The 21733-nt window shown below is 40.5% G+C and overlaps 1 protein-coding gene across 8 annotated transcripts in view; it reads right to left on the reverse strand.

Moving 5' to 3' along the window:
* Positions 1 to 21733, reverse strand: part of TNIK (TRAF2 and NCK interacting kinase) — a 380205-nt gene that overhangs the window by 22232 nt on the left and 336240 nt on the right. For 6 of the 8 annotated variants that reach the window (XM_027583490.2, XM_027583486.2, XM_027583489.2 and 3 more), the window contains 4 exons: positions 20510 to 20607; positions 19636 to 19659; positions 13845 to 14029; positions 3748 to 3877 (listed from right to left, as the gene is read on the reverse strand). In XM_027583490.2, coding sequence (XP_027439291.1) covers positions 3748 to 3877; positions 13845 to 14029; positions 19636 to 19659; positions 20510 to 20607 — 437 coding nt within the window. The remainder of the gene's footprint in view (positions 1 to 3747; positions 3878 to 13844; positions 14030 to 19635; positions 19660 to 20509; positions 20608 to 21733) is intronic. The other 2 variants (XM_027583491.2, XM_027583487.2) reach the window with 1 other exon arrangement.

Raw genomic sequence — 21733 nt, forward strand, 5'->3', positions numbered from 1 at the left:
CAGTCCTGATTCATCTCACTGTCTTCAATTTTATGTGTACTGGACAGCTTTTCCTTCCTTCCTTCTAACTTCTGTTCAAATACTGAAAGGCTTTTTAACATTTCCCCCCAATCTCCCAGAAGCATAAGTCACACAAAGTGTCTCTTTAGAGTTTCACGGGTTCTCTATTCTATCCCTAGCATTCTGCCTCAAGCCAAAAACAGCTTATCAAAGAAAGACCTAAAGAGGCTAACAAGGGGAAAAGGCCCAGACAGTGAGAAGCCTGAAGGAATCCAGTGGTGACCCCTGAATATTCCCACTCTGAGTCATCAGCTTTTGTCTATTTGGCCAGCTCCTTAGAATTAAATACCTTCTGTGTGCCAGGCACTCAGCTGGGAACGCAGAGATAAATGAACAGCCCTGCCCCCTAGGACCTCCTTGCAGAGCCCATTTCTATAGTCTCTCCACCCTCACCATTCCCATGGGGCTGGGCACTAAGCTGTTCTGACTAACAATATGTATCTGGGACATGCCAAATGCTTTAGGTATGGTATTCCACGCAGTCCTTAAGATAACACCATGGGTTAGCTTTCATTATCCTCATTTTACAGATGGAAAAACTGCAGCGCAAAGAATTCAGCTGACTTGCTCCAAGCGACACAGGTTCTAAGTGCTGCAATCGGGGGCTGCCTGGTGGCAGAGCCCAGGTGCTTTGGGTGCTGCCATACGAGGTGGCTCTGCTCTCAGCCATAGCTGAGTGGACACCCGAACCACGCAGGATCAAATTCCCTTTTGCATTTAATGTTGGGGCAAAGAGACACTGGTCAGTTTCTGCTGGACAGCTGAACTGGGTGGGAGGTGGCGCCTGTCTTGGCAATTGGCGGGTGGGAAGAAGTGAGAGCTTGTGCATGCAGAGAGAGAGAAAGCAGGCCTGTGGAGTAGAAAGAACAAAGGAGCAATTGGAGGAAAGAGAAAGGAGGGAGAGGAGAGACAAGGCATCGAGGAAAGCAGAGATGAGAGTAAGGAGAGACGTGCAGTGAGAGAGCCAAAGACAGGCACACGAAAGCTGCCTGGGCTCCTAATCCTTTTTAGTTTCTGGTCCTAGCCCTGCACAGAGTCCCAACTTACTCTCTGCCTCTGGATTCCTCGTATGAAATACCTCTGAATTTTTATGCCTCTATCTCTGATACCAACCCCTCCTTAAGTGTTTTAAGTGGATTCTTTTTCCTATTATTTCCTATTACCAGCTGGTCAGTAAGAAAGATGCTACGGACAGAGGCCCATGGAGTGCCAAGAGAGGCTTCAGGGAGAAAGGGAAGGCTGAGCCAGACCCACACGGATCTGCTGGGTGAGAAGTGGGCAGCAGGGGCAGTGGGGAAGGGAGAATACCTCTTCCAGCAGATGGGTCCCTATGGATGAAGTGGGAGATGACAGCTGGTGTGGTGGGTTCTAGAACTAGAGTAGGGAAAGGTCCTATGGGGCCATAGGATAGCGAGAGAGAAAACCACAGGGCCTGGGTGTGCACTAAATTTGTGCATCTTGGCAAGACTGTGGGTAGTAGAGCCAGTATCCTCTGGAACCATCTTGTCCACTTAAGTGAGAATGCTGACATGAGTGAGTTCTCCTTGATGTCCATCTTGGGGAACTGAATGATAGCACCCTATAAGCTAAGTTCTATTATGAGTTCTTCTTTTCCTACTGTTTCGTCAGGGACATACTTTTATTTGCATTCAACTTTTTAATACCTGTACTTTTAATGGATTCCAAGTCAAGGTTTGTTATTTTAAAGGTTCATATTTGGGAAAGGTGGAATTTTAGAAACTGAGAGACAAAAAGGATTTGGGGCCCTCAATAGATCAAATTCATATAAGACACTGGTGAATGCTGTTTTCAAAGTGATTGGCTGTGGTCATAAAATCCTGGAGCGCTTTAAATAACATGGAGCCATTCGGATATGTCTGGCAACTGAATTGAAAATGTGTCTCCTGATAATCTTCCTCAAGGTATTGACTGTCATAAAGACTCAATCAAATTTTCAACTGCATTAGAAATCAGAGTCCTTTTATTTGGAGTCAGAGAGTAACTCATTCCGGAACATTTTCCCTCAAGTCTTCCAAGTAGCAAGTTGCCGTCCACACTTGTAGTGGAATTATCCACACACCACACTGGGAGATTTATACACCAGCACTATGCAATGTCAACTGCTGCAGCCGAGTCCATTTCTTATTTCAGGCTTACATGATAGGACTCTTTAAAGCCTACTTCAAAGATTCAGCAAGGCCATATAATGAAATTTTAGCAAGTTGCTTTGGGAACTACTCTTCCAGTTACAGCCCTACTGCCAATTATTATTTCAAAGGCCTTATTCATCTCAAAACTATAGTTCCTTTCTTTCTTGGGAGAGCAAAGCCTGCTATTACGGTTTCCCAAACTCTCCTGGCTGAGGAATGACAGATGATATACATTGTTTCAGAGGCAAGAGTGGGGAGTGATAACGAGTCAAAGAAGAACTCTGTTCTCTGGTGACAGTGAGATAAAATAAAATAGAGTTGACCCTTGAACAACATGGGGGCGAGGGGCACTGACCCCTGGGGGCAGTTGAAAATCCGAATAGAACTTTTGACTTCCCAAAAGCTTAACTCCTGTAGTAGCCCACTGTTGACCGGAGGCCTTATCAATAACATGGACAGTTTATTAACACATATTCTGGATAGGTATTATACACTGTATTTTTATAATAAAGTCAGCTAGAGAAAAGAAAATGTTATTAAGAAAATCATAAGGACAAGAAAATACAGTTACCGTATTAGACTGTATTGAAAAAAAATCCACATGTCAGTGGATCCACACAGTTCATACTCATGTTGTTCCAGAGTCAACTGTGTTTACATTAACTGAATGCTTACACGTATTAACTCACTGAATCCTCCCAATCATCTTATGAGTCATCTACTATTATTTATGAAATTTTATAGATGATAACACGGACCCAGGGGGAAATCAAGTCATTTTTTGTCCAATGTTACCAGCCATTACTTTCCTTCCAGGCAAAGACTTGGTGGCAAACTTGCAGAATGACGATGAAGTGAAAAAGAAGAGAAGACAAATTCTGATTTGTCAAGGCCCTTCCGGTTGGCACAGGCCCAGTGAGGACGCACTGCCTGTGGGTGGACATGCCCCACCCCCACCGCAATTGAAATGATGTGCCTGAGTTTAAAAAAACAAAATCATACAAAGTGCCAAGGTACATTTCCAAGTAGATCTGCATATTTCTTTGTTCTTTCATCAACATAGCTTAACAGCCTTTTTAATGTTGACCTAATTGGATAAGATGAAATCACCCTTCCTTGGAACTTCTAAGAATTTTCTACATAAAATCCACAAGGATAAAGCCATGGGGGAGGAGGCATAACAAGGCCTCAGATGCTGGTGAGCGAGACCATTCATTTCTGTTTTCCTGCTGTAGGAAACATCTGGATTTGCCAGTTTTATATCCTCAAGCTCAAATTCTTTATTAGGATTTGCATAGCTCCTACTGAAGAATCTGGACTAATGTAATTAAGTCACACTGCAGAAGCTTAGAAGGATACAGGAAAGGAGGCGGTGGACAATTAAAATCACTCAGTCATTGAGAAGCATGGGTCCCCCCTGCCCCTGGCCCCCATTCACAAGGCTTAAACTACAGCCGTAAGCATTCTCTGCGAAAGCTCTAATATCGAAACCACTCAAGAAACGCACTTCCTCTGCACAGTTTTTATACCAGCTTACCTCTCTTATCATCAGGGTTCCTTCTCTTGAAATACTGCTGCTGAAAGTGTCCGTGTGAGAGGTCTCCAGCCCGTGCGTGCCGACCATTCCCACATTGTACTGCTCAGTGCTCCCAGGGGCTCCTGTGGGTCTGAGATGGGAAGGAAGGATATTAACAGCAATGTATGTTTAGGGAATGCCCGTTTCTCAGTGTCCTGAACAGGTGTCCCACTCCCGCAGCATCCCCTCCTTGCCTGCTCTCCTCCATACAGCAGCCCCAGCGAGCAAGCTTCAGACTCTCCAAGAACAAAACTGCCCGCCGGCTCCGCAGGGTTTCTAAGCCCTCCCTACTCCTTCTTCCACCAGCAGGCACCCTGACCTGCACTTCGCACATGCTGTTCCCTCTGCCTGGAAAACTGGCTCTTGGCCAGTTGCCTCTCATCTTAATGATACTTAAGTATTTGTATTTCATCTTAAATGATAACTTCCCTTGGGAAGGCGTCTCTCAGCACCTAGGTCTTATCCCACCAACCTTCTTCTTTCTCTTCACCCTTTGTCCTATTCATTCTCATCACAATTTGTGGTTCTTTATCTTTCTGAGTCTCTTGTAACTTTTGCCTTCAGTCTCATTAGAACATATGCTTGTGAGGGCAGTCTTGTCTCTGCTCATCATTGTATACCCAGTGTAGAGCTGGGCACAGAGTGGGAAGGAGTGCAATGCACAGTCATTTGATAAATGGGTTTTACATTATTTACAGAGAAGAAATATCAATTAAGGGCATTCTGGCTTACTAGGACATCCATCAGCTAGGCTATTTACCAATATACAGTATGTTTTAAAACCTCTTGTAATGACTCCACACCATGGTATATTTATTTTTCAGTTTGTTTCTTATTCTTGTGTTTAGGATGTAATGGAAAAGGTAAAAGGACCTTGACATATACCCTGAGAGCAGAGACTGATGTGAGAGCATGTGTCCTAGGGCACAGACCATAGCATCAAGGAAAACTGAGAACCAGGTAGGTGACGTGGTTCGTCTACAGGATTTCAGTTTCCAATGTGGTCCTCACTGACACCTTGTATTTATTTTATTTTATTTTTTTTAAAGATTTTATTTATTTATTTGAGAGAGAGAAGGAGAGGGAGAGCGTGTGCATGAGCAGGGGGAGGGGCAGAAGGAGAAGCAGACTCCTGGCTGAGCAGAGAAGCCTGATGAGGCTTCCCTCGAGGGACCCTCAATCCCAGGACCCCAGGATCATGACCTGAGTCAAAGGCAGACGCTTAACCGACTGAGCCACCCAGGTGCCCGCAGCTGCCTCTCTTTTAAAGTGGGTTTATTAAAAATAAAAATAAAAATAAAAATAAAAATAAAAATAAAAAATGTGGGTATGTTAATTGTATCTTTTACCATTTTGTTCTCTTAATTGTTTCTTATGTATTCAAAAAAAATTTTCTGGTCTCTTGGATCCTATCAAGTCCAAACATTTGATGAAATATTCAATTCAAGAAAGAAGAAACATGCCAGACTTCTGACATCTCTGGGACAGAGAAGACATATGTTAAGGATCCAAACAAAGAGGTGAGAAGATGAGAAGGTGAGTCCAGACCAAAAAAATGCATAGCAAGATGCTTACTTCAAAACTACTAAACTGGAGCAGTGGAATGAATCTAAATATCAGTTAGAACCGATGTGTTTGGGAAGAAATTCCAAAGAAGCAATTTCAGTATTGCATTCCCAGAAAGGAGACATTAATAGTGCCCCAGAGACATGGAAAAAGAAATCGCTGCAATGAATGCCTGACATATTGCTAGATTGGTCAATCAGAATAGTTGTCACAACTAGGATATCTTCACTCATTTATTTTAAAGTTTATCTTACCTTGTATGTATTTTTTTTTTAAGCCACCTTCAATTCTTGTTTGGGACAAGATGGTGTGATACAAATTAAGTCAATAAATGAAGCATTTATAAAGAGCCAAAGCCTTCTAGGAAGGGGGTCGCTTCCCTTGTTCACGCAGACATTCTTGGACACTGTCAGAAGCACCACCAGGCTGAGAAGTGTACAACTCAGTTCCCTTTCATCAAGAGAGAGCTTCACGGGAGTTCAAAGGTCAAAGATATTTTGACCCCACTTATTTTTTTTTACCCTGATGATGTTTGATTCTATCCATTTTAATCAGAAATATGCCAATATGAGTGAAACTTTCATTAAAAAAGGTATTTTCTAGAGCTAACTCCATTAGGACAACTCCTTGATCAATTTTCCATATGCCTCAGTTAAACTCTTTGTCAATTTATTTTCTTTCATTATTATGTTACTAAAATTATCATCATAGGATCCAATTCTTTTCTATGTAGATTTTATAACAAAGATTTAGTAAACCAATCAAAATTTTTATCCATATCATCTTTCAAAGGCTTCTGTGTCACTATTTCTACTGAGTACAATTTGTCTGGATCAGTTCTAAAGGTGTCAATTTTATTTCATTTTTTACTTTTTTGAAGATTTTATTTATTTATTTGACAGAGAGAGAGACAGAGAGAGCAGGAACACAAGCAGGGAGAGTGGGAGAGGGAGAAGCAGGCTTGCCGCTGAGCAGGGGGCCTGATGCAGGGTTGGATCTCAGGACCCTGGAATCATGACCTGAGCTGAAGGCAGGTGCTTCACCGACTGAGCCACCCAGGTGCCCCTAAAGGTGTCAACTTTATTAAGAAGATTTGATTCACCTGTCCATTTTTAGTCACTAGCAAATTTTACAGGGCATAGTGTTAGCCACTATCAGTTTGATCTCTTGCTGAATATTTTTACTGAGATTATTTTTTTCCTGGGTCCATTTTTATACTTAAAATTTTATGAGTCAGAATTGCTCCATCTATGATAAATTTTTATGGTGAAGAGTTCAGGCTGTTTTGGTTTTTAAAAATATCATTTCTACTAGTAATATTCCTTATAGATTGAATAAAACATAATAATCTGTATTTCTTCCTTGGTCAAATTTATCTAGAATGGTGAGCAATTTCTTTTAGTTTAAGGTTTTCCTGGTATATAGGATTGGTCTATTTTATTATGAACCTTTTATACATATTTGCTCATTCTGTGTACCTTGTATTAATTAACCACATCATTAATTTTTCTGTTACCAATAATAGCTTTTGACTATGGAAAATTCCTACAGACTTCTGTATGTTCCAAATCACCTCTCTATAGAATTCTTTTTTTTTTTAATTTTTAAGAAGTTTATTTATTTACTTAAGTAATCTCTACACCCAATGTGGGGCTCAAACTCACAACCCTGAGATCAAGAGTTGCATGTTCTTCCAACTGAGCCAGCCAAGTGCTCCCAGAATTCTTTTTAAAAGGCATGGTACCTTCCTTCAAATACAAAGGTTCACTGTTCAAACTGTTGCTCCCTGTACTTGACTTCTAGCATCTCAAGGACGCTCCTTAAGTCATTTCTTAGCTCTCAAGTTCAGTGACTGCTCTTTGATAGTTTGGGTATTTGGCCTCTTGTCTGTCTACTATTACTGATCCTTCCACTCCATCCTTTTCTATTCCCCTGACCATGTCACTCTTCTGCTTTCAACCTTCAGGAGCTCCCAATTAACCAGAGGATAAACCTGTGGCTTACAAGCCTTCTTTTATCTGGTCCTTGCCTATTTCTCTAGCTTATGTTTTCAACAAAACCTACCTTCCATTTTTAACGCGAACAACATGTGACTTCTAGTAGTTTCCTACACACATCATGCTACCAAAACCGTTGGGCAATTTTAGTCTATCTTCTCGTCCTGAATGGTTCTTTCACACTCTCTGCCTCCCTCTGGGTAACTTCTCCTTTAAACTGCAGTCCAGGCACTCCTAAACCCCATCCCAGCCCCACTGGGATGATATAGGTGGCTCTCCACTCTGCTTCCACATTAGCCTCTGCACACCTCTAACTATGCACTCCATACACAGTCCCGCAATGGTCAGATCCCAGTACTGTTGGCATCTTCAGTGCCAACCACTGTCACAGGCAGGTGACATCCAATAAATGTTTCATAAGTCAACAAAGGCTTTGTTCAATAATTCTAGCAAACATTTCATTCAAGTTTATTGTCAAAAGATAGCTCTTTTATGAACTGATGAGCAATCAGCTATGAGAATAATTATTACCATGTTTAAAGTGTCCTGAATAACTGTTTTGTCTTTTTAAAATTTAAAAAGCAATTTCAGCATTGGATCACTGTTATATATGAGTTATGCCAAAATAATTTTCTTGTAATTGTTATTACAGGATCACCAAAAATTGGTTCAGGTATGTCACTGAACTTCATAGTATGGAGAGTGAACTTTGATATATGCAAATAAAAATAAATCATTTAGGAGGTTGGTGGATCCCTGGAAAGAAGGCAGCCTGTGAAAAGAGAATCTAACTGCATTAAAAATGTATTTAAAAAAATCTCACTGAGTGGGGGATGGGGGAAAGTTTGACCTTTGTAACTCTGGAAATAAACGGAGTCCCATAAGACTAAAGGTAAAAGGAACTGCCTGTAAGCACTGCACTCTAACTGCTAAAGTTGTTTCCCATAGGCATACAGGTTATGCATTCTGATACTGCTATCCATGTATACCAGAAGTGAACACTAAGCAAATGTTGGCAGGTAAGGAAGGGGAGGGGGCTAGAATGATCCATGTGTTGATGAATCAGAGTTGGAGGTATCAGGATAAACTTTTATTTAACGTAATACAGATGGCTATAGGTAGAAACATTTATAGATATGGGTACATAATGGGTTAGTATACACATATATATTTCCTTGCTCTGTCAGCTGAGAGTGCCTAAAAGAAATGACACACCAGTAGCAATGAGCACACCTAGTGCCCAAATCTTGGTTCTGATATCATTCTTTAATAAAAGGAATCAAGGCTCCCAGGAGAAATGGCTGATTCCAGGACTAGAGCAAGAAATACACAAGATAAGCCTGGAGTGCCTTATAGTGTCAGAAAGTAAAGAAGTGCTTGACTGGGGTATGTCAGCCACGGGGAGTATAGGAGCCAACTGAAAGAGCTTCCCGTGGTTGAAGGTGGAATAATTTCAGCAGCAAAATGAAGTATCGGATCATAACCCATAGTACAAAATAAATATCCATGAGTCTATATTGATATAAATAAATGAATAAATTAATAACAGAGAGGAGATAAATCTCTGCAGAATAATTTCAAATAAATTATGTAGAGGCTCCATCCTAAAGGAATGTAACTCCTCACTCCTTAAGTGCAGGCTGTGCACACTGGCTTCCTTCCAAAGAGTACAGTGTGGAAGGGGAGGAAAATTACACTACAGTAGAGACACCTGACAAGCATTACCTCAGTCAGATGATGAAGGTCAATGCCAATAGTCCTAAGTCACATTTATAGTACATACCCTTGATATGAAGTGATAAAAACGACGTGACCTCTGTGATCTTTCTCCTCCAAATCCATAACCTTAGTCTAATCACGACAAGAACATCAGATAAATTCCGGTAGGGTGGAATTCTATGATATTCCTAATTAGTACTCCTCAAAACTTCCAAGTTCATTAAAAACAAAGGAAGTCTGAGAACCTGTCACAGCCAACAGGAGTCTAAATAGATATGGTAACTAAATAATTAAATATAACATGGTATCCTGGATGGGATCCTGATACAGAAAAAAAAAGGATTTTAGGTAAAAACTAAGGAAATCTGAATGAACCATTAAAGTATATCAATTTTGGTTTATTAATTATAACATATGTACATACTAATGTACGGTGCTTACAATAGGGATAATTGTGCAGGGGGTAGGAGGGGTAACAGGGGACCTTTGTACTATCTGCTCAATTCTTTTATGAATTTAAAACTGTTCTAAAAAATAAAGTTTATTAATAATAAAAGAATGAAAAAAGGCAATAATTAAAAAAAAACCACTCAGGCCAAAACAACTAAAACATTTTATAGTTAAAGTAATCCTTTGTTCTGAAAATTATTTCCAAGATATAGTCTGGGTGAGAACAAGTCCAAATTCCTGTAAAGAGTATAACAAAACAAAACAAAACACGCCCACTGATTAGAAGGAAAACTATAGGAAATTTACTGTGATTAGGTCACAGGTTTAGAACAGTAATTTCCTCTAATAGGATTTGTCAAAGTGTTCCTGTAGGTACTGATTTAATTCAATTCAATACACATTTATTGAACACCTGCTATATGAATGGTCCCGGGTTTGGCATTGGGTAGTGGATATAAAAGCTGAGGAAGAGGCGCCTGGGTGGCTCAGCTGGTTAAGCGTCTGACTTGATTTCGGCTCAGGTCATGATCCCAGCGCTGTGAGATGGAGCCTCACATCAGGCTCTGTGCTGGGCATGGAGCCTGCTTAAGATTCTCTCATTCTCTCTCTCCCTTTCCTTCTGCCCCTCCCTGCCATGCATTCTCTCTCTCTTTAAAAAAAAAAAAAGCTGAGGAAGTCATGGCTCCTGAAACTAAAGAGGTTAGCATCCGGAAGACCATACAAACATGACAGGAATACTCAAATGCAAGGCTGGATGTAAGTGGGAATGCAAAACAGAGGGAGAGGTCATTGCAAGAAAAGGCACAACACTGGACAAGTACAGGCATTTATTTGCAAGAACTGATAGGTCAGTTTGGCTGGAGCATATGTTGAGGCAATCGTGAGCCCCAGGGAAGAAGAGGGTCATAGGACACTAGGATACAGCATGACCAGAGCCATGATTCTACAATATTAGTAAGACCAGCCTGGAAAAATGGACAGGAGGGCAGAGAGGACCACAGGCAAGGGAGGGGAGCACTACAACAGCCTGGGAGGGCAACGGGGTCAGAACCATGGCTTTCCAGTGATGACAGCATTTTATAAGACTGTATGCAACTCAAGGGCTATGCTAGCAGGAGATGGTCTTAATGGTTAAGACTGGGCCTCACATGTCCTGTTCTGAAGCAGGCACAGACACTTGAGGGAAGGTGCTGATACAAGAAGATGCTTCTTCAGCTTGCTTGATCTGATGCAAATCAACTTAGGCACTTTTCCTTCCCTTCCTCCTGTTCTAGAAAGCTTTTGTTTTTTTCCTGATTATAAAAATAGTAAATGCTCATCATGAAATTGGGGATCTACATAAAATAAAAACCACTTAGAGTTGTATAATCCAGAGGTAATCACTTTTATGATTTTAGTCTATTTCCCTCCACCCATTATTTTTCTATGCATGAGGCATTGGGAAAGAGTGCAGTTGGTTAGGGAAATAATCTTAGTTATGCACACTCTTATAGGTTCTACCTTATACAATAAATATGAAACCAGCACTATCCATAAAAAAGTTGTTTTTTTGAGCATTAGTATCTACAGCTGTTTGTCTGAATGGGTGGGCTCCATATCTGAGAAGCTCTTTTTGTATACATTTCATGGCAGTGAACTGTGTTGATATATATGTAGCACAGAATGTAAAGGGTTACACTTGTATCCTGCCTTGTCTCTGAGTAGGTCTCCTATATCATTAAATATTTTAAATGTTCTTTAGTGGATGATCGTTTTAATCTGCCTAAAATTTACCAATTCTTCAAGAGCCATGTCAATTTTTCCCTCCATTAGATGCATTCAATGATAGCCCATTCATTATTTCTGGATGATAGTAATAGAACCTCTGAGTTGCTTTACCAGTGTCGAGTCTGTTCTTTTTACAGATCATCTTGCCAAAATAATTTCTCTCAAACATGGCACCAATCATGTCACTTCCCAGCTCAGGGGGCCTTCCATGGTTCCCAATGGCCACGTGATAAAGCACACACTTCTTGGTCTGGTTTCACTGGTCCAGACCACCCCTCTCCCCGCCCCCATACACCCGACATTCCTATCAAAGTCAACCTTCTGTGCCTTCACTTCAATTTCCCCTTGCCTGAGATTCTAATATTGCCCCACGTTCCCTCTATCTTGATGACAGTTATTTGTGAATGTGTCTTTCTTCTGGTTTGGGCTATAAACCCTAGGAAGCCAGGACTTGCAATTTCAGTTCAGTGCAATTAAATATAAATCAAAGTCCCTGAAGACCAACTCTATTCCAGACACAATGCAAGGTGTTAAGAGTACAGAGATGAATGAGACACAGTCCTCACCCTCAGGGATCTCAGAGCCCAGAGAGGGAAACAACATATAATAAATATCCTGATTCGAGCACTACATGAAGCTGCAAGAATACGCTCAACATCCAGGGGCCACACAGTGGAAGGTACAGGCTCTCTCTGTGCAGGCTGGGCTGTAAGCAGGTGATTTCTAAAGGGACAGGAGAGTGCCAGACAGCAGAGAGGAAGTGCAGCATGGCTTATTCCAGCAAATTTTGGAAAGGTGGGTATTTCTGTAGTGAGGGAAGAAATGGATGTGCCCTTGGCAGGAGCAGGGTCAACACTGTCAACAGCCTTGCAAAATATGACAGCGCTTCAAAACCAAATGTGATTGAACATCTCTTCCAAGGCTGTCTTTGGTCACTCTTCCAAATATTTATATTAGTCTGAAGTTTCTGCATACAGTCTTGTTTCTCTCCAACTAGAATATACACTTTTAGAAGGCAGAACGCTTGTGTGTGCCCTTGCTGATTGTCTCAAAGCCCTCGGTATGGTGTGGAGCACAGAGTGGAAGTTTTAGCAATATTTTAAATTCATAATCCACCCCTCATCCTGGTAGTTGTAGGCTCAGTGCTTAAAGGGAATTTGAAACATCTGTTAGAAAAATTAACCAAAGCTGAGTCAAGATAAAAACTGAAAGGACCAGCATATTTTGCAGAAATGTTTTGGATTAGTGATTTTGCCTCTAGAACAATTTTATTTGCTGTTAAAAAAGCAATTTAATGCAATTTGTTTCAAATGTCATATTTTAGCATATTTATGGTTGTCAATAACTGTGTAATCAACAGCAGAACAACAAGTATGAATTTTCAGCTATGATAATTGGATTTGCCTCTCAGAATTGCTTGTATATAATGACTGTTAATCAATGCAGTACATTCTCTGCAGACTGGCCAGCCCTCTCTCTCCAATCTTTGCTGGACAGGACAGTAATCTATGACCCTAAATGGCATCTTCTCTATAGGGAGTAAGTGTAGTGTGATGACCAATATTAGTAGCTGAGCCAAAGAAATGGAGGTGAATGAAGAGCAAAGTTGGAATCATCAGTGTCCCACTCTGTCAAATTTATAGCAAACCAGAGCAACAGCATCTTGTGTTTATTTGGGGGAGGAAGCAAGAAATGGATGTGAGTGTGACTGTCCAGATCTGTTTGTTTAAACTGGAGAAGCAATAGGGCAGGGGAATTCTGTCACAGGACCCTGTCCGATGAGAAAAAGAAAAAGTGAGCCTCCCCCTCACAAAACAAAGAAAAGAAAAGAAGTAAAGGCTATAATACAAGTAAATAATAAGGGAAGTGCAGGTAAGCATAAATACAGGTATAAATAGCCAAAAGGAGACTGCAAAGAAATGGACAGAACGTAGCGGGCTGTGTAGGGGGGCAAGTCACAGGTCACAGAGAAAAGGATCACATAAGACAGACAGTGAAGAAGAAGAAAATGATAACAGGGATATATTCAAGTCAAACACTCAGAAGGTTCTCCGCAGGATGATTTGACTCCAGCAGCTTTCCCTGGGATGCTAACCCGCACTGTCATGTGCATTTCTCCTGAGGTATGGTGGTGGTGGTGGTGGGGTGGGGGATGGTGGAATATGTCTCCTGTTGTTAATTTTAACTCCTAAATGTCATTGTCCATAATTCCACTCTTGCAATTCTAGGGGGACAGGCAAGTGCCAACAGTCTGGCTGTCAATATCACTTTCCCTGGAGATGCCAAGAACCATGAAAGTGTCACCAAAGGGAGAGTCAATCCCACAAGAGTACCTGGATAAAGCCTAGGCAGTAGGAACACTGCTATGTATTCCAAGTGATGGTGTCTGTGGAGAGAGCTAACTATAGGACTATGCTCTAATAAAAAACTCAAATCCCCAAAAGCCAGTTGATCCTGCCAGAGACCCATAAACGATCCTTTATTTAATTCACATTTCTTGTCCTTTCACTTTGGAGACCTCGCCTGTGTGAGCCGACATGTGAAAAGCAGCCCTCTTACATGAGTCTGGGTATGTCACTGACGGCCACCGTCCCGTCGTGGGTCTCGCTCTCTCCATCTTCCTCCTCTTCATCACTACTTTCCGACTCCTCGCTGGAGGAGGAGTAATCAGTCACCTTCTTCAGCGGGCGGTTTGTTTCTTCGATCCGGAGTTCTCGTAATTCTTTGGCTAATGCCGTCAGGTCCTACAAAAGAAGAGTTCGTTCGGTATGTATGAGTCGTAGAGACGACCAAAGTCACATCTCTCAGCAAGTCAGTGTTCCAGCTTAAGCAACAAGAAAAGAAAGCTCTAGATAGAACTGTTACAAACATAGTGGCGGCATGGAGCGAAGAAAACGATGTTTGTAGCACAGAGAAACTAGGAAAGAAAGATGGAATAAATTTAAACTTTGTTCAAAACCAATGGCTAGACTGAGACGGTTCAGTTCTGAATATACATGTGTATATATGTGTGTGTGCATTGTGTGTCTACACATATATACAAACGCTGGGTTCTCATTTTATTTGGGGAAGGTGAAGTGGGTCACCCTCAGAGTGAAGGGGGAAACACATGGGCTGAGCGACTGTTCCCCAGGATTCTGGGACTCCTGCCCAAGCCATGGTCATGGCCTTTCCCCTCTTTGATTGCTGCTGTACCAAAATCTAGCATCAGTCACAGAACAGAGCAATTCTCACAGTTCCAGCTACTACAATGACTCATTTGGTATGTCATCATTCCCTGGAGAGCAGAGGCACCACATCAAATAATGGCCCACCCCAAAGCCCAGTGCCACTGAAACTTATAGCCCCAGAGCTGAGTTAATCAAGACGAACGACAACCAAAAAAAAATTTCTTCCAGAACAATAGGTGTTTCATTTTCCTTTGTTTAAAACTACAGTCACCTGGCAGAAACCCTCGTGAGGAATACTGAAATGAATGCACAAACACCACAAAGGAAGAGATCATTTTTCAGGTTTCCATGAGTATGATGCAGTCTTCAGCCTTATGGATGTGATGATGTGGTATCTAATCACGAGGCACATTGCAGGCAGTGTGCTGGATCTCTGACTACCTTTGACTTCACATGCTTTCAGAGCAATGCAGAGGGCAGCAGTCCTGCAGAAGCATGGCCACTCTAATTTGCACGGGTTACACTGCCCATGGCGCATGGCATGCAATGAGGAAAAAGCAATTGGACATCAGTCTTACCATTTCTCCCTATATTAGTGACCCATGTGGGAATCAGAGCGTTCAGTGAGAGACAGGGCATTAGGGAGAAAGAAACTCATTGAAAGATACTAAATCCCACCATTCTCTTATGGCCATATTCTCTCTTTATTTCAGTTCAGAAATGTATTTATTTGTCCAATTCACCTGAGGTCAGATTAGAGCAATGTAGGTGATCTAAATGGCATCTCCTAATCTAGCCTACTTGGTTAGAAGAAACACCGTGAGGAGTGGGTAGAGTTAAATTATAAATGTAATTTTGTTTGGGGGAGATCACAAATCATTATTATTTCTTTACCATCCCCTCTATGTCAAGCATTACTATGTTGGTTAAGACTAGGAGAGGAAAACATTTCAGGTGTTTCTTTTGGTCCAGAAATTTAGGAAGTTCAAGGTGGTAAGTGAAGGAGTCATTTCTTCTAATTTCATAATAAAATCAAAGGAAAGCAAGTGTTCAAGTGTTCACTTGAATTGAAGCACTTGAAAAGGGAAGCTTTTGAAAATTCAAGTTGTGCATTTTCCACCCAAACATGCTTGCTGGGCTTTTTACACACATGCACACACGCATGGCCTCAATCTCAGTGGGTATATTAACCCCATCTGTGAAAATGAAAATAGAATTGTATTAAAAAGACTCAAAGGTGTTTAAATATAATGTATACTGTTAAAGAAGAAAATTACCACATAGAATTTTATGCAAATTTATTTCTTGTTTCTTTGGCAATAGGCCAAAACAGGAAGAGGCAATATTCAGATTTCAGCTTTATACTCCTTATTTCCTCTGGACATTGCCAATGTTCATCTTTATCAAATTGAGAAGATAGTGAAGGGTATGCAATACTTGAGCACAGTGGGAAATATAGTTTAGATATTTGTTAAAGCTATGAATAGAAAAGGATATTATAATCATCCAAACGAGTAAAATAATAACAGATAAATTTATTTTGTATTTTGTCTTCTATATGTTAGGAGCATGTTAAGTCTCACCAAAGAATGTAAAGCAATTAAAATGTTACTTATCATTAAAAAACGCATTTATTATAATTTAAAGAGAGAATATGGTTTAAAATAATTTATTTCTAATGTCAATAATCCTGAGTAAAATATAATAATATTAGCTGTGATTTATTTAAATTTATAATACATTTTCCCTATGGGTTCATTTTCCTTATCTCTGACATTTCAAAACAAGATAAATGAGATTTGAAAAAAATCAAAACTCTTTAGCAATATTTAGCCAGTTCAAAGCCCATTGATTTCAAGAAACTCTCATTCGTGAAAATGACCTAATTTTTTCTAAACACTGTATCTAGGAAAAGTTTAAAGTTCTGACCTGTTTTATAATTTCATTTTTAATTAGAATTTTTTTTTGTTTCTACATTATTAGAAAGCTATCTTTCTTGAAACACTGAAAGTAATTGCAAATTCCTTTTAAGTTTACTTGGTAACAGCTTGATGAGACATATATGAGACTCCCAAGGTAACAATAATGAGTAACTCAAAGGTAATACCCCAGTCAAGGAAAATTAATCTCCCATTGCCAATGGTCTACATGCTTAGCTGCGGTTTTGTTCCTTATCCATCCACTCTGGAAGAATTTACAGTAGCAAAGTTATAGAAAATAGACACGATCTAAAACTGACACCACTGGGGTCAGATCCACTTTCATACATTTTATTTTCTGACAATACCAATTTTCTCCATATAATGAGTTTTTGTGGTAATTTATTGCTTGGCTGTCTCAAGCCTGGAGCTAAAAAGTATTAAAAAAGAAAAAAAAAGTGCTATTTAGCATGAAAATATTTGAGAAATGTATAGTATAACCGAAAAAGAAATACAGCAAAATGGTAAGATTTTTTTGACTATAGAGTAAATGTGAAGATAGGAGGCTCTTACCCAGAAGCTTCTTTGCTGGAACACTTTTTAGAATTAATTTGATATTTTGTTTTATTTAAAAAAACTCTTATTTAATCTGACAATTATGTATACTTTACCTAAAAAGGTGCTCTTTTAGGTCTCTTTTTAGAACAATGTAGTTTATGTAGATTTTAGTTCAATTTTTTGAGCTATTAAGGTAATAGTTAAAAATCTTTAAGCTGGTCTTTTCTTTATGTATGAAAAGAATTTACTTCCTTTTTAGGAAATCCTAAGAAATAACATTGAGGAAGTTACTTAACTTCAGTATCCTCATCTGAGAAAGAAAGGTTTTAGACTACTAGCTATTGTTCAAGTTCTGTCCAATCTGTGGGTGTGCTCTGGAAATTTTCAGATTCTTACATAGTACAAACAAATAGTGCTACAGCCAGTGTTTGCTTATGTGTCTAATATTCATGTCATATGTTTAATTGTGCTAAAGAGGATATTTATTTTCAATGATTATGTTAATCACAGACTATATTGCACAATCTTATATTCCATTAGAAAGGACTGCCAAATTAATGGACACTCCCTCAGATCGATGTTCATGAAAAATCAAACCATTAGATTAACAATAACAAGCAACACTTTTTTTCAGAGTTTTAAGGCTTTTCATTTCAATCCTGGGTTATCTAAATGGCCAGTCCCTATAGAAGGAAGCCATATCAAAACCTAGGAATGAAGACGGGAGACAGGTTTATTTAATTCAAGGTTTCTCAACTGTGGCACTACTGACATTTGGGGCTAGATCATTCTCTACTATGGGTTGCTCTCCTGTGCTTGGGAGGATGTCTGGCAGAATCTCTCTGCTCTACCCACAAGACACCAGTAGGCACTTCCTCCCACCTCCAAGTTGTGACAACCAAAACTGCCCCCAGACTTTGCCAAATATCTCCTAGGAGGGGTGGGGAGAGGAGAGAAAAGGAGAAGAGGAATCGTCCCTGGTTGAGAACTACTGAGTTAGGTAGAACCAAGTAATCCTGTATTTTTAGTGGTTTAGATCAGTGACATTTAAGGGTAGGTAGGGTTATCAGAATCATCTGGAGGGCTTTTTCCAACCACACATGGTTCCAGAGATTTCAGTGTATAGCTAATATCCCCTCAATTACTTATACTTCTGTTGCCCCCTGTCATCTCTGTCCAGTGTATGAGAGTAAAGCAAAAAAAATAAAGCAACTTTTTAAAGCCTAAAATATCCTGGGTTAACCAGATGACATCCATTTCCCTCATGACTGCCACCTTCAAGCTAATTTCTGCGCTTATGAGATTTCCCTTGAGTTGCGCACACACACAACCATTTTATTGGCAGCCATGGCACCAGACTATCGTTCTCTTTCTTCAGCGGTTTGGGAGAAAATTGATACAAGTTGTGATAGTTGCTGTCCTTGTGACTATTATGAGGGAAAGGGCCAGGTTTCGGCACAGAGCAATGAAGAGCCGCCTCCGTTTCCTTTCTATAAATGCCGTCCACAAACTGTCGACATGTAGAGTCACATTTTTTTTTATAAGCTGCAATTCTTTACCTAAGAAATAACGTTCTAAATCACTGTGAATGGTAAGGTGTCCTAATTCTGAAAAACTGAGGCTCTTTGGTAAAGATCAGAGGCATAGAAACCTGCTTCTTCCACCTGCCAAAATGGCTCCGTGTCTCAGGCCCAAAGCTTAGCATGAGGACAACCTCTTGGCTTTACGCTTCATAAAATGCTCTCGCACACATGATTTTGAGTGATCCTAATCAAGCTTGTGATCAAGGCAGAGCAGGTGTCTTTATCCCCATTGTATACATGAAGAAACTGGCCCAGAGAGGTTATGAGACTGGTCCTGGCCAGTTACTTATGGGGGGGCGGGGCTAGAATTTGAATTTGTTGACTCCAAAGCCAGTGCTTTTTCCATATCATTTCACAAAAATGGTGCTCAGCAGAGCTATAGCCGTAAAGCCTTCAGATTCCATGCAGTTAGGATTCTTGGCAAGGCCTGTCTCTTAAAAAACAACAACAACAACAACAACAACACAAATCTACTATGCTGTGCTCATGCAGGTCTGACAAACAGCAGAAGGCAGTCATCCTTCTTAGCAAGCTACCTAAGATTGACAAAGCCATATATTTTTCTAATGGAAAAATGTCTCCACAGATAAGGAAATAAAGTCACTTAACTCGTCAGGATTCATTAACTAAAGTTGATGTTGCTGCTGATGCTGTAGTTAATGGCCCACAAAATTAATCTAACCCAGGAACTCCTTGTTCACAAATCACACACTATAAATTTGGAGTGTTTTAGAATGATGTCTCTCTTCTTTGTTAGTTAAACTGCCATCCCCTTTGCAAAGCTGGTGAGTACAGGTTAAGAGCTAGGCTTTGCTATTGGAAGATGCTGGGATGAAAAACTTCCCAATAATAAAGCACTAATGCTTATCTTTAGCCAGACTGGAACACTGGAAAAGTGACATTTTTTTTGGCTTAAAAGGAAGGTCTCCGGAGCTTCCCATGAGTGTCTGAGGGCCTTAGGCCGGCTGTGGTTGACGGAGCTTGCCTTGCAGCAGACCCTTCCAGAGGACTGAACTTTAAATCTGTCATCCAACAGGCCACCTCTCTGAATGTCAACATCAGGAAATCAGCTTTATATTGACATCTTGTGACAGCATGACCAAGAAAAGGTGATACTAACCTCATCTATCGCTTTCTTATAGCTCTGAGATAGGAGGAACCCAATCCAGAAGAATCCACAGGAGGGGGAAAAGCCAGAAGAAAGGCAGCAGGTTAGACACAAAATGTGAATTGTTAGTACACAACTGATAAATGCAAAAGAGCAGAGAGAACCTTAACCCTGAATGGGGCGAATCCCCTTCAGGAATGCTCTCACTCCGCTTCCTAACTTTAATACGTATGAACCAGAGTAAACCAAAAAGTCCTCACATTTATTTCATAGAAAAGGTTCCCTGCAATTTTAAAGAAAGTAAGTGGATATTCACTCAGCCCAAATTAATTTCCAACTTTCAAATGTCAGCCTCTATGCTCTTATTTCTTTCGCTAAAGCTATTTGGGGTCTGTCATGTCTCAGCAAGGAAGCTAGATTTCAAGTTGTCAGGCCCCTTGTCAAACCATGCTTATCACATTTTGGTCCAGAAAAATATAGTCCTAACATCATGAAGAACAGCAAAAATTACATTAATTCATACGGCAAATGATCTGGGGAGAGGGCGGAGCAGACAACAGAAACCCACAGAAAGTGCCCACATTTCCTTAACTGCAGCTCCACACCTTTTTGCCAAAGCTGCTGAGTAGAAATTACATAATGATAGGAGTTATTTCTCCCCCTTTTTTATTCTCTAAAGTAGCGTAATGCAAAATGCCTAGAGGCAGATAAGCAATCCAAGATCTGTTCAGTTCTTTCCTAATCAGGTATGACTTCCTTCTGGATGCTTCTAGCATCCATTCTTCTTCTTAATCTCAGCAAGTTCTGTTTCATAGTCATGAGTGTATCCCCAACTACTTGATCCTGTGGCTTCTCTGGTAACTTAAGAGAGTTCAAAAGCACTCACAGCTGGTCGACTAGGTCGGGTAATGTCCCTGGATTCTTCTGGCTTCACTTTGGAAGGCTCGTGGGGGAGCACAGGCGATCCTTCCGACTTACTGTTGGCTAGATAAAAAAACAAGGGCCAAGAAAAATAATGACCATCATAAAGTGTTGACTCAAGTTTTGCAGTTCAGTGGAGAGTCATCCTTCAGGATTACTCAGGGGATACGACATTCACTTAGGCAAATCCTCAAACACATCTGTGAAAAAACTGTTCATGTTCAGGCAAACGCATTTAGGCTTGTGACCTGGAAGTCACTATTAATCATAAGAAAAACTAGCAAGCACCACTACCACCACCATTTACTGACTGCTAAATGTGCATCACACGTAATGCTAAATGCCTTCTACATCAACAGTCTCATTGGATTCTTGCTCCAACCCAATGTGTGGCACTCTTTTCCCATTTTACAGTTCAATATAGACTTTGAGAGATGGCATATTAGCCTAAGGTCATGCAGAAATTACGGGAAGAGCCGGGTTTCTGTCCGGCTTATCCAAGTCCTATTCTCAGTTATTACACCAAACCAGCTTCCGTGTTAACATTCTATGCTTGGTTTTTCCTTTTACCACTTATCCATCAGGATATTTTATTTTGATGCCATCGAAACCCATTTTATTTGATGGAATGGTTTTTAAACGGGAGGCGGGGGTTGCCGGGGTCTCTTAAGGAAAAAAGAATGAGGTGGGGACAGGAAGGAGAGCGTTGGTGACAAAGGAGAAGAGCCGTAGGACGGAGGTACAGAGCAAGGATGGAGGAGGGCTCCCCAACAGCTCCAGAATGAAGAGCATCTCTCCGATTTAATTATAGGTAGAGCAAATCAGTCTGGCATAGGAGAGATTCTTTTGTTTTAAAGTGGTCTTTCCTGGGCAGAAACACTCCAGGGATACAGCGGTGTTCTTAACCCAGAGGCCCTAGGGGCCAAGGGAAAGAAGATAAGAATTAAACCCAGACCAGATCAGAGAATGAAAATGATATGTGTAACCTTAGTTTTCTTTAGTTTGCTATAAGGATATTAAGTTGCTTATGAATAGAAAAAAAGATAAATCAATAGCAGTTTTCTAAATTAAGTAAATTTATATTTGGATTAAAGCAACAAAAGGACACATGGCTATGGGCTGGGCCACCGATGTCTGAAGAACGCATATGGGAGCAGCCACATCCCAGGCCAGAGACATGAGCATCGCG

The sequence above is a fragment of the Zalophus californianus genome, chromosome 1, assembly GCF_009762305.2.
Source record: "Zalophus californianus isolate mZalCal1 chromosome 1, mZalCal1.pri.v2, whole genome shotgun sequence".
Classification (NCBI taxonomy): Eukaryota; Metazoa; Chordata; class Mammalia; order Carnivora; family Otariidae; genus Zalophus; species Zalophus californianus.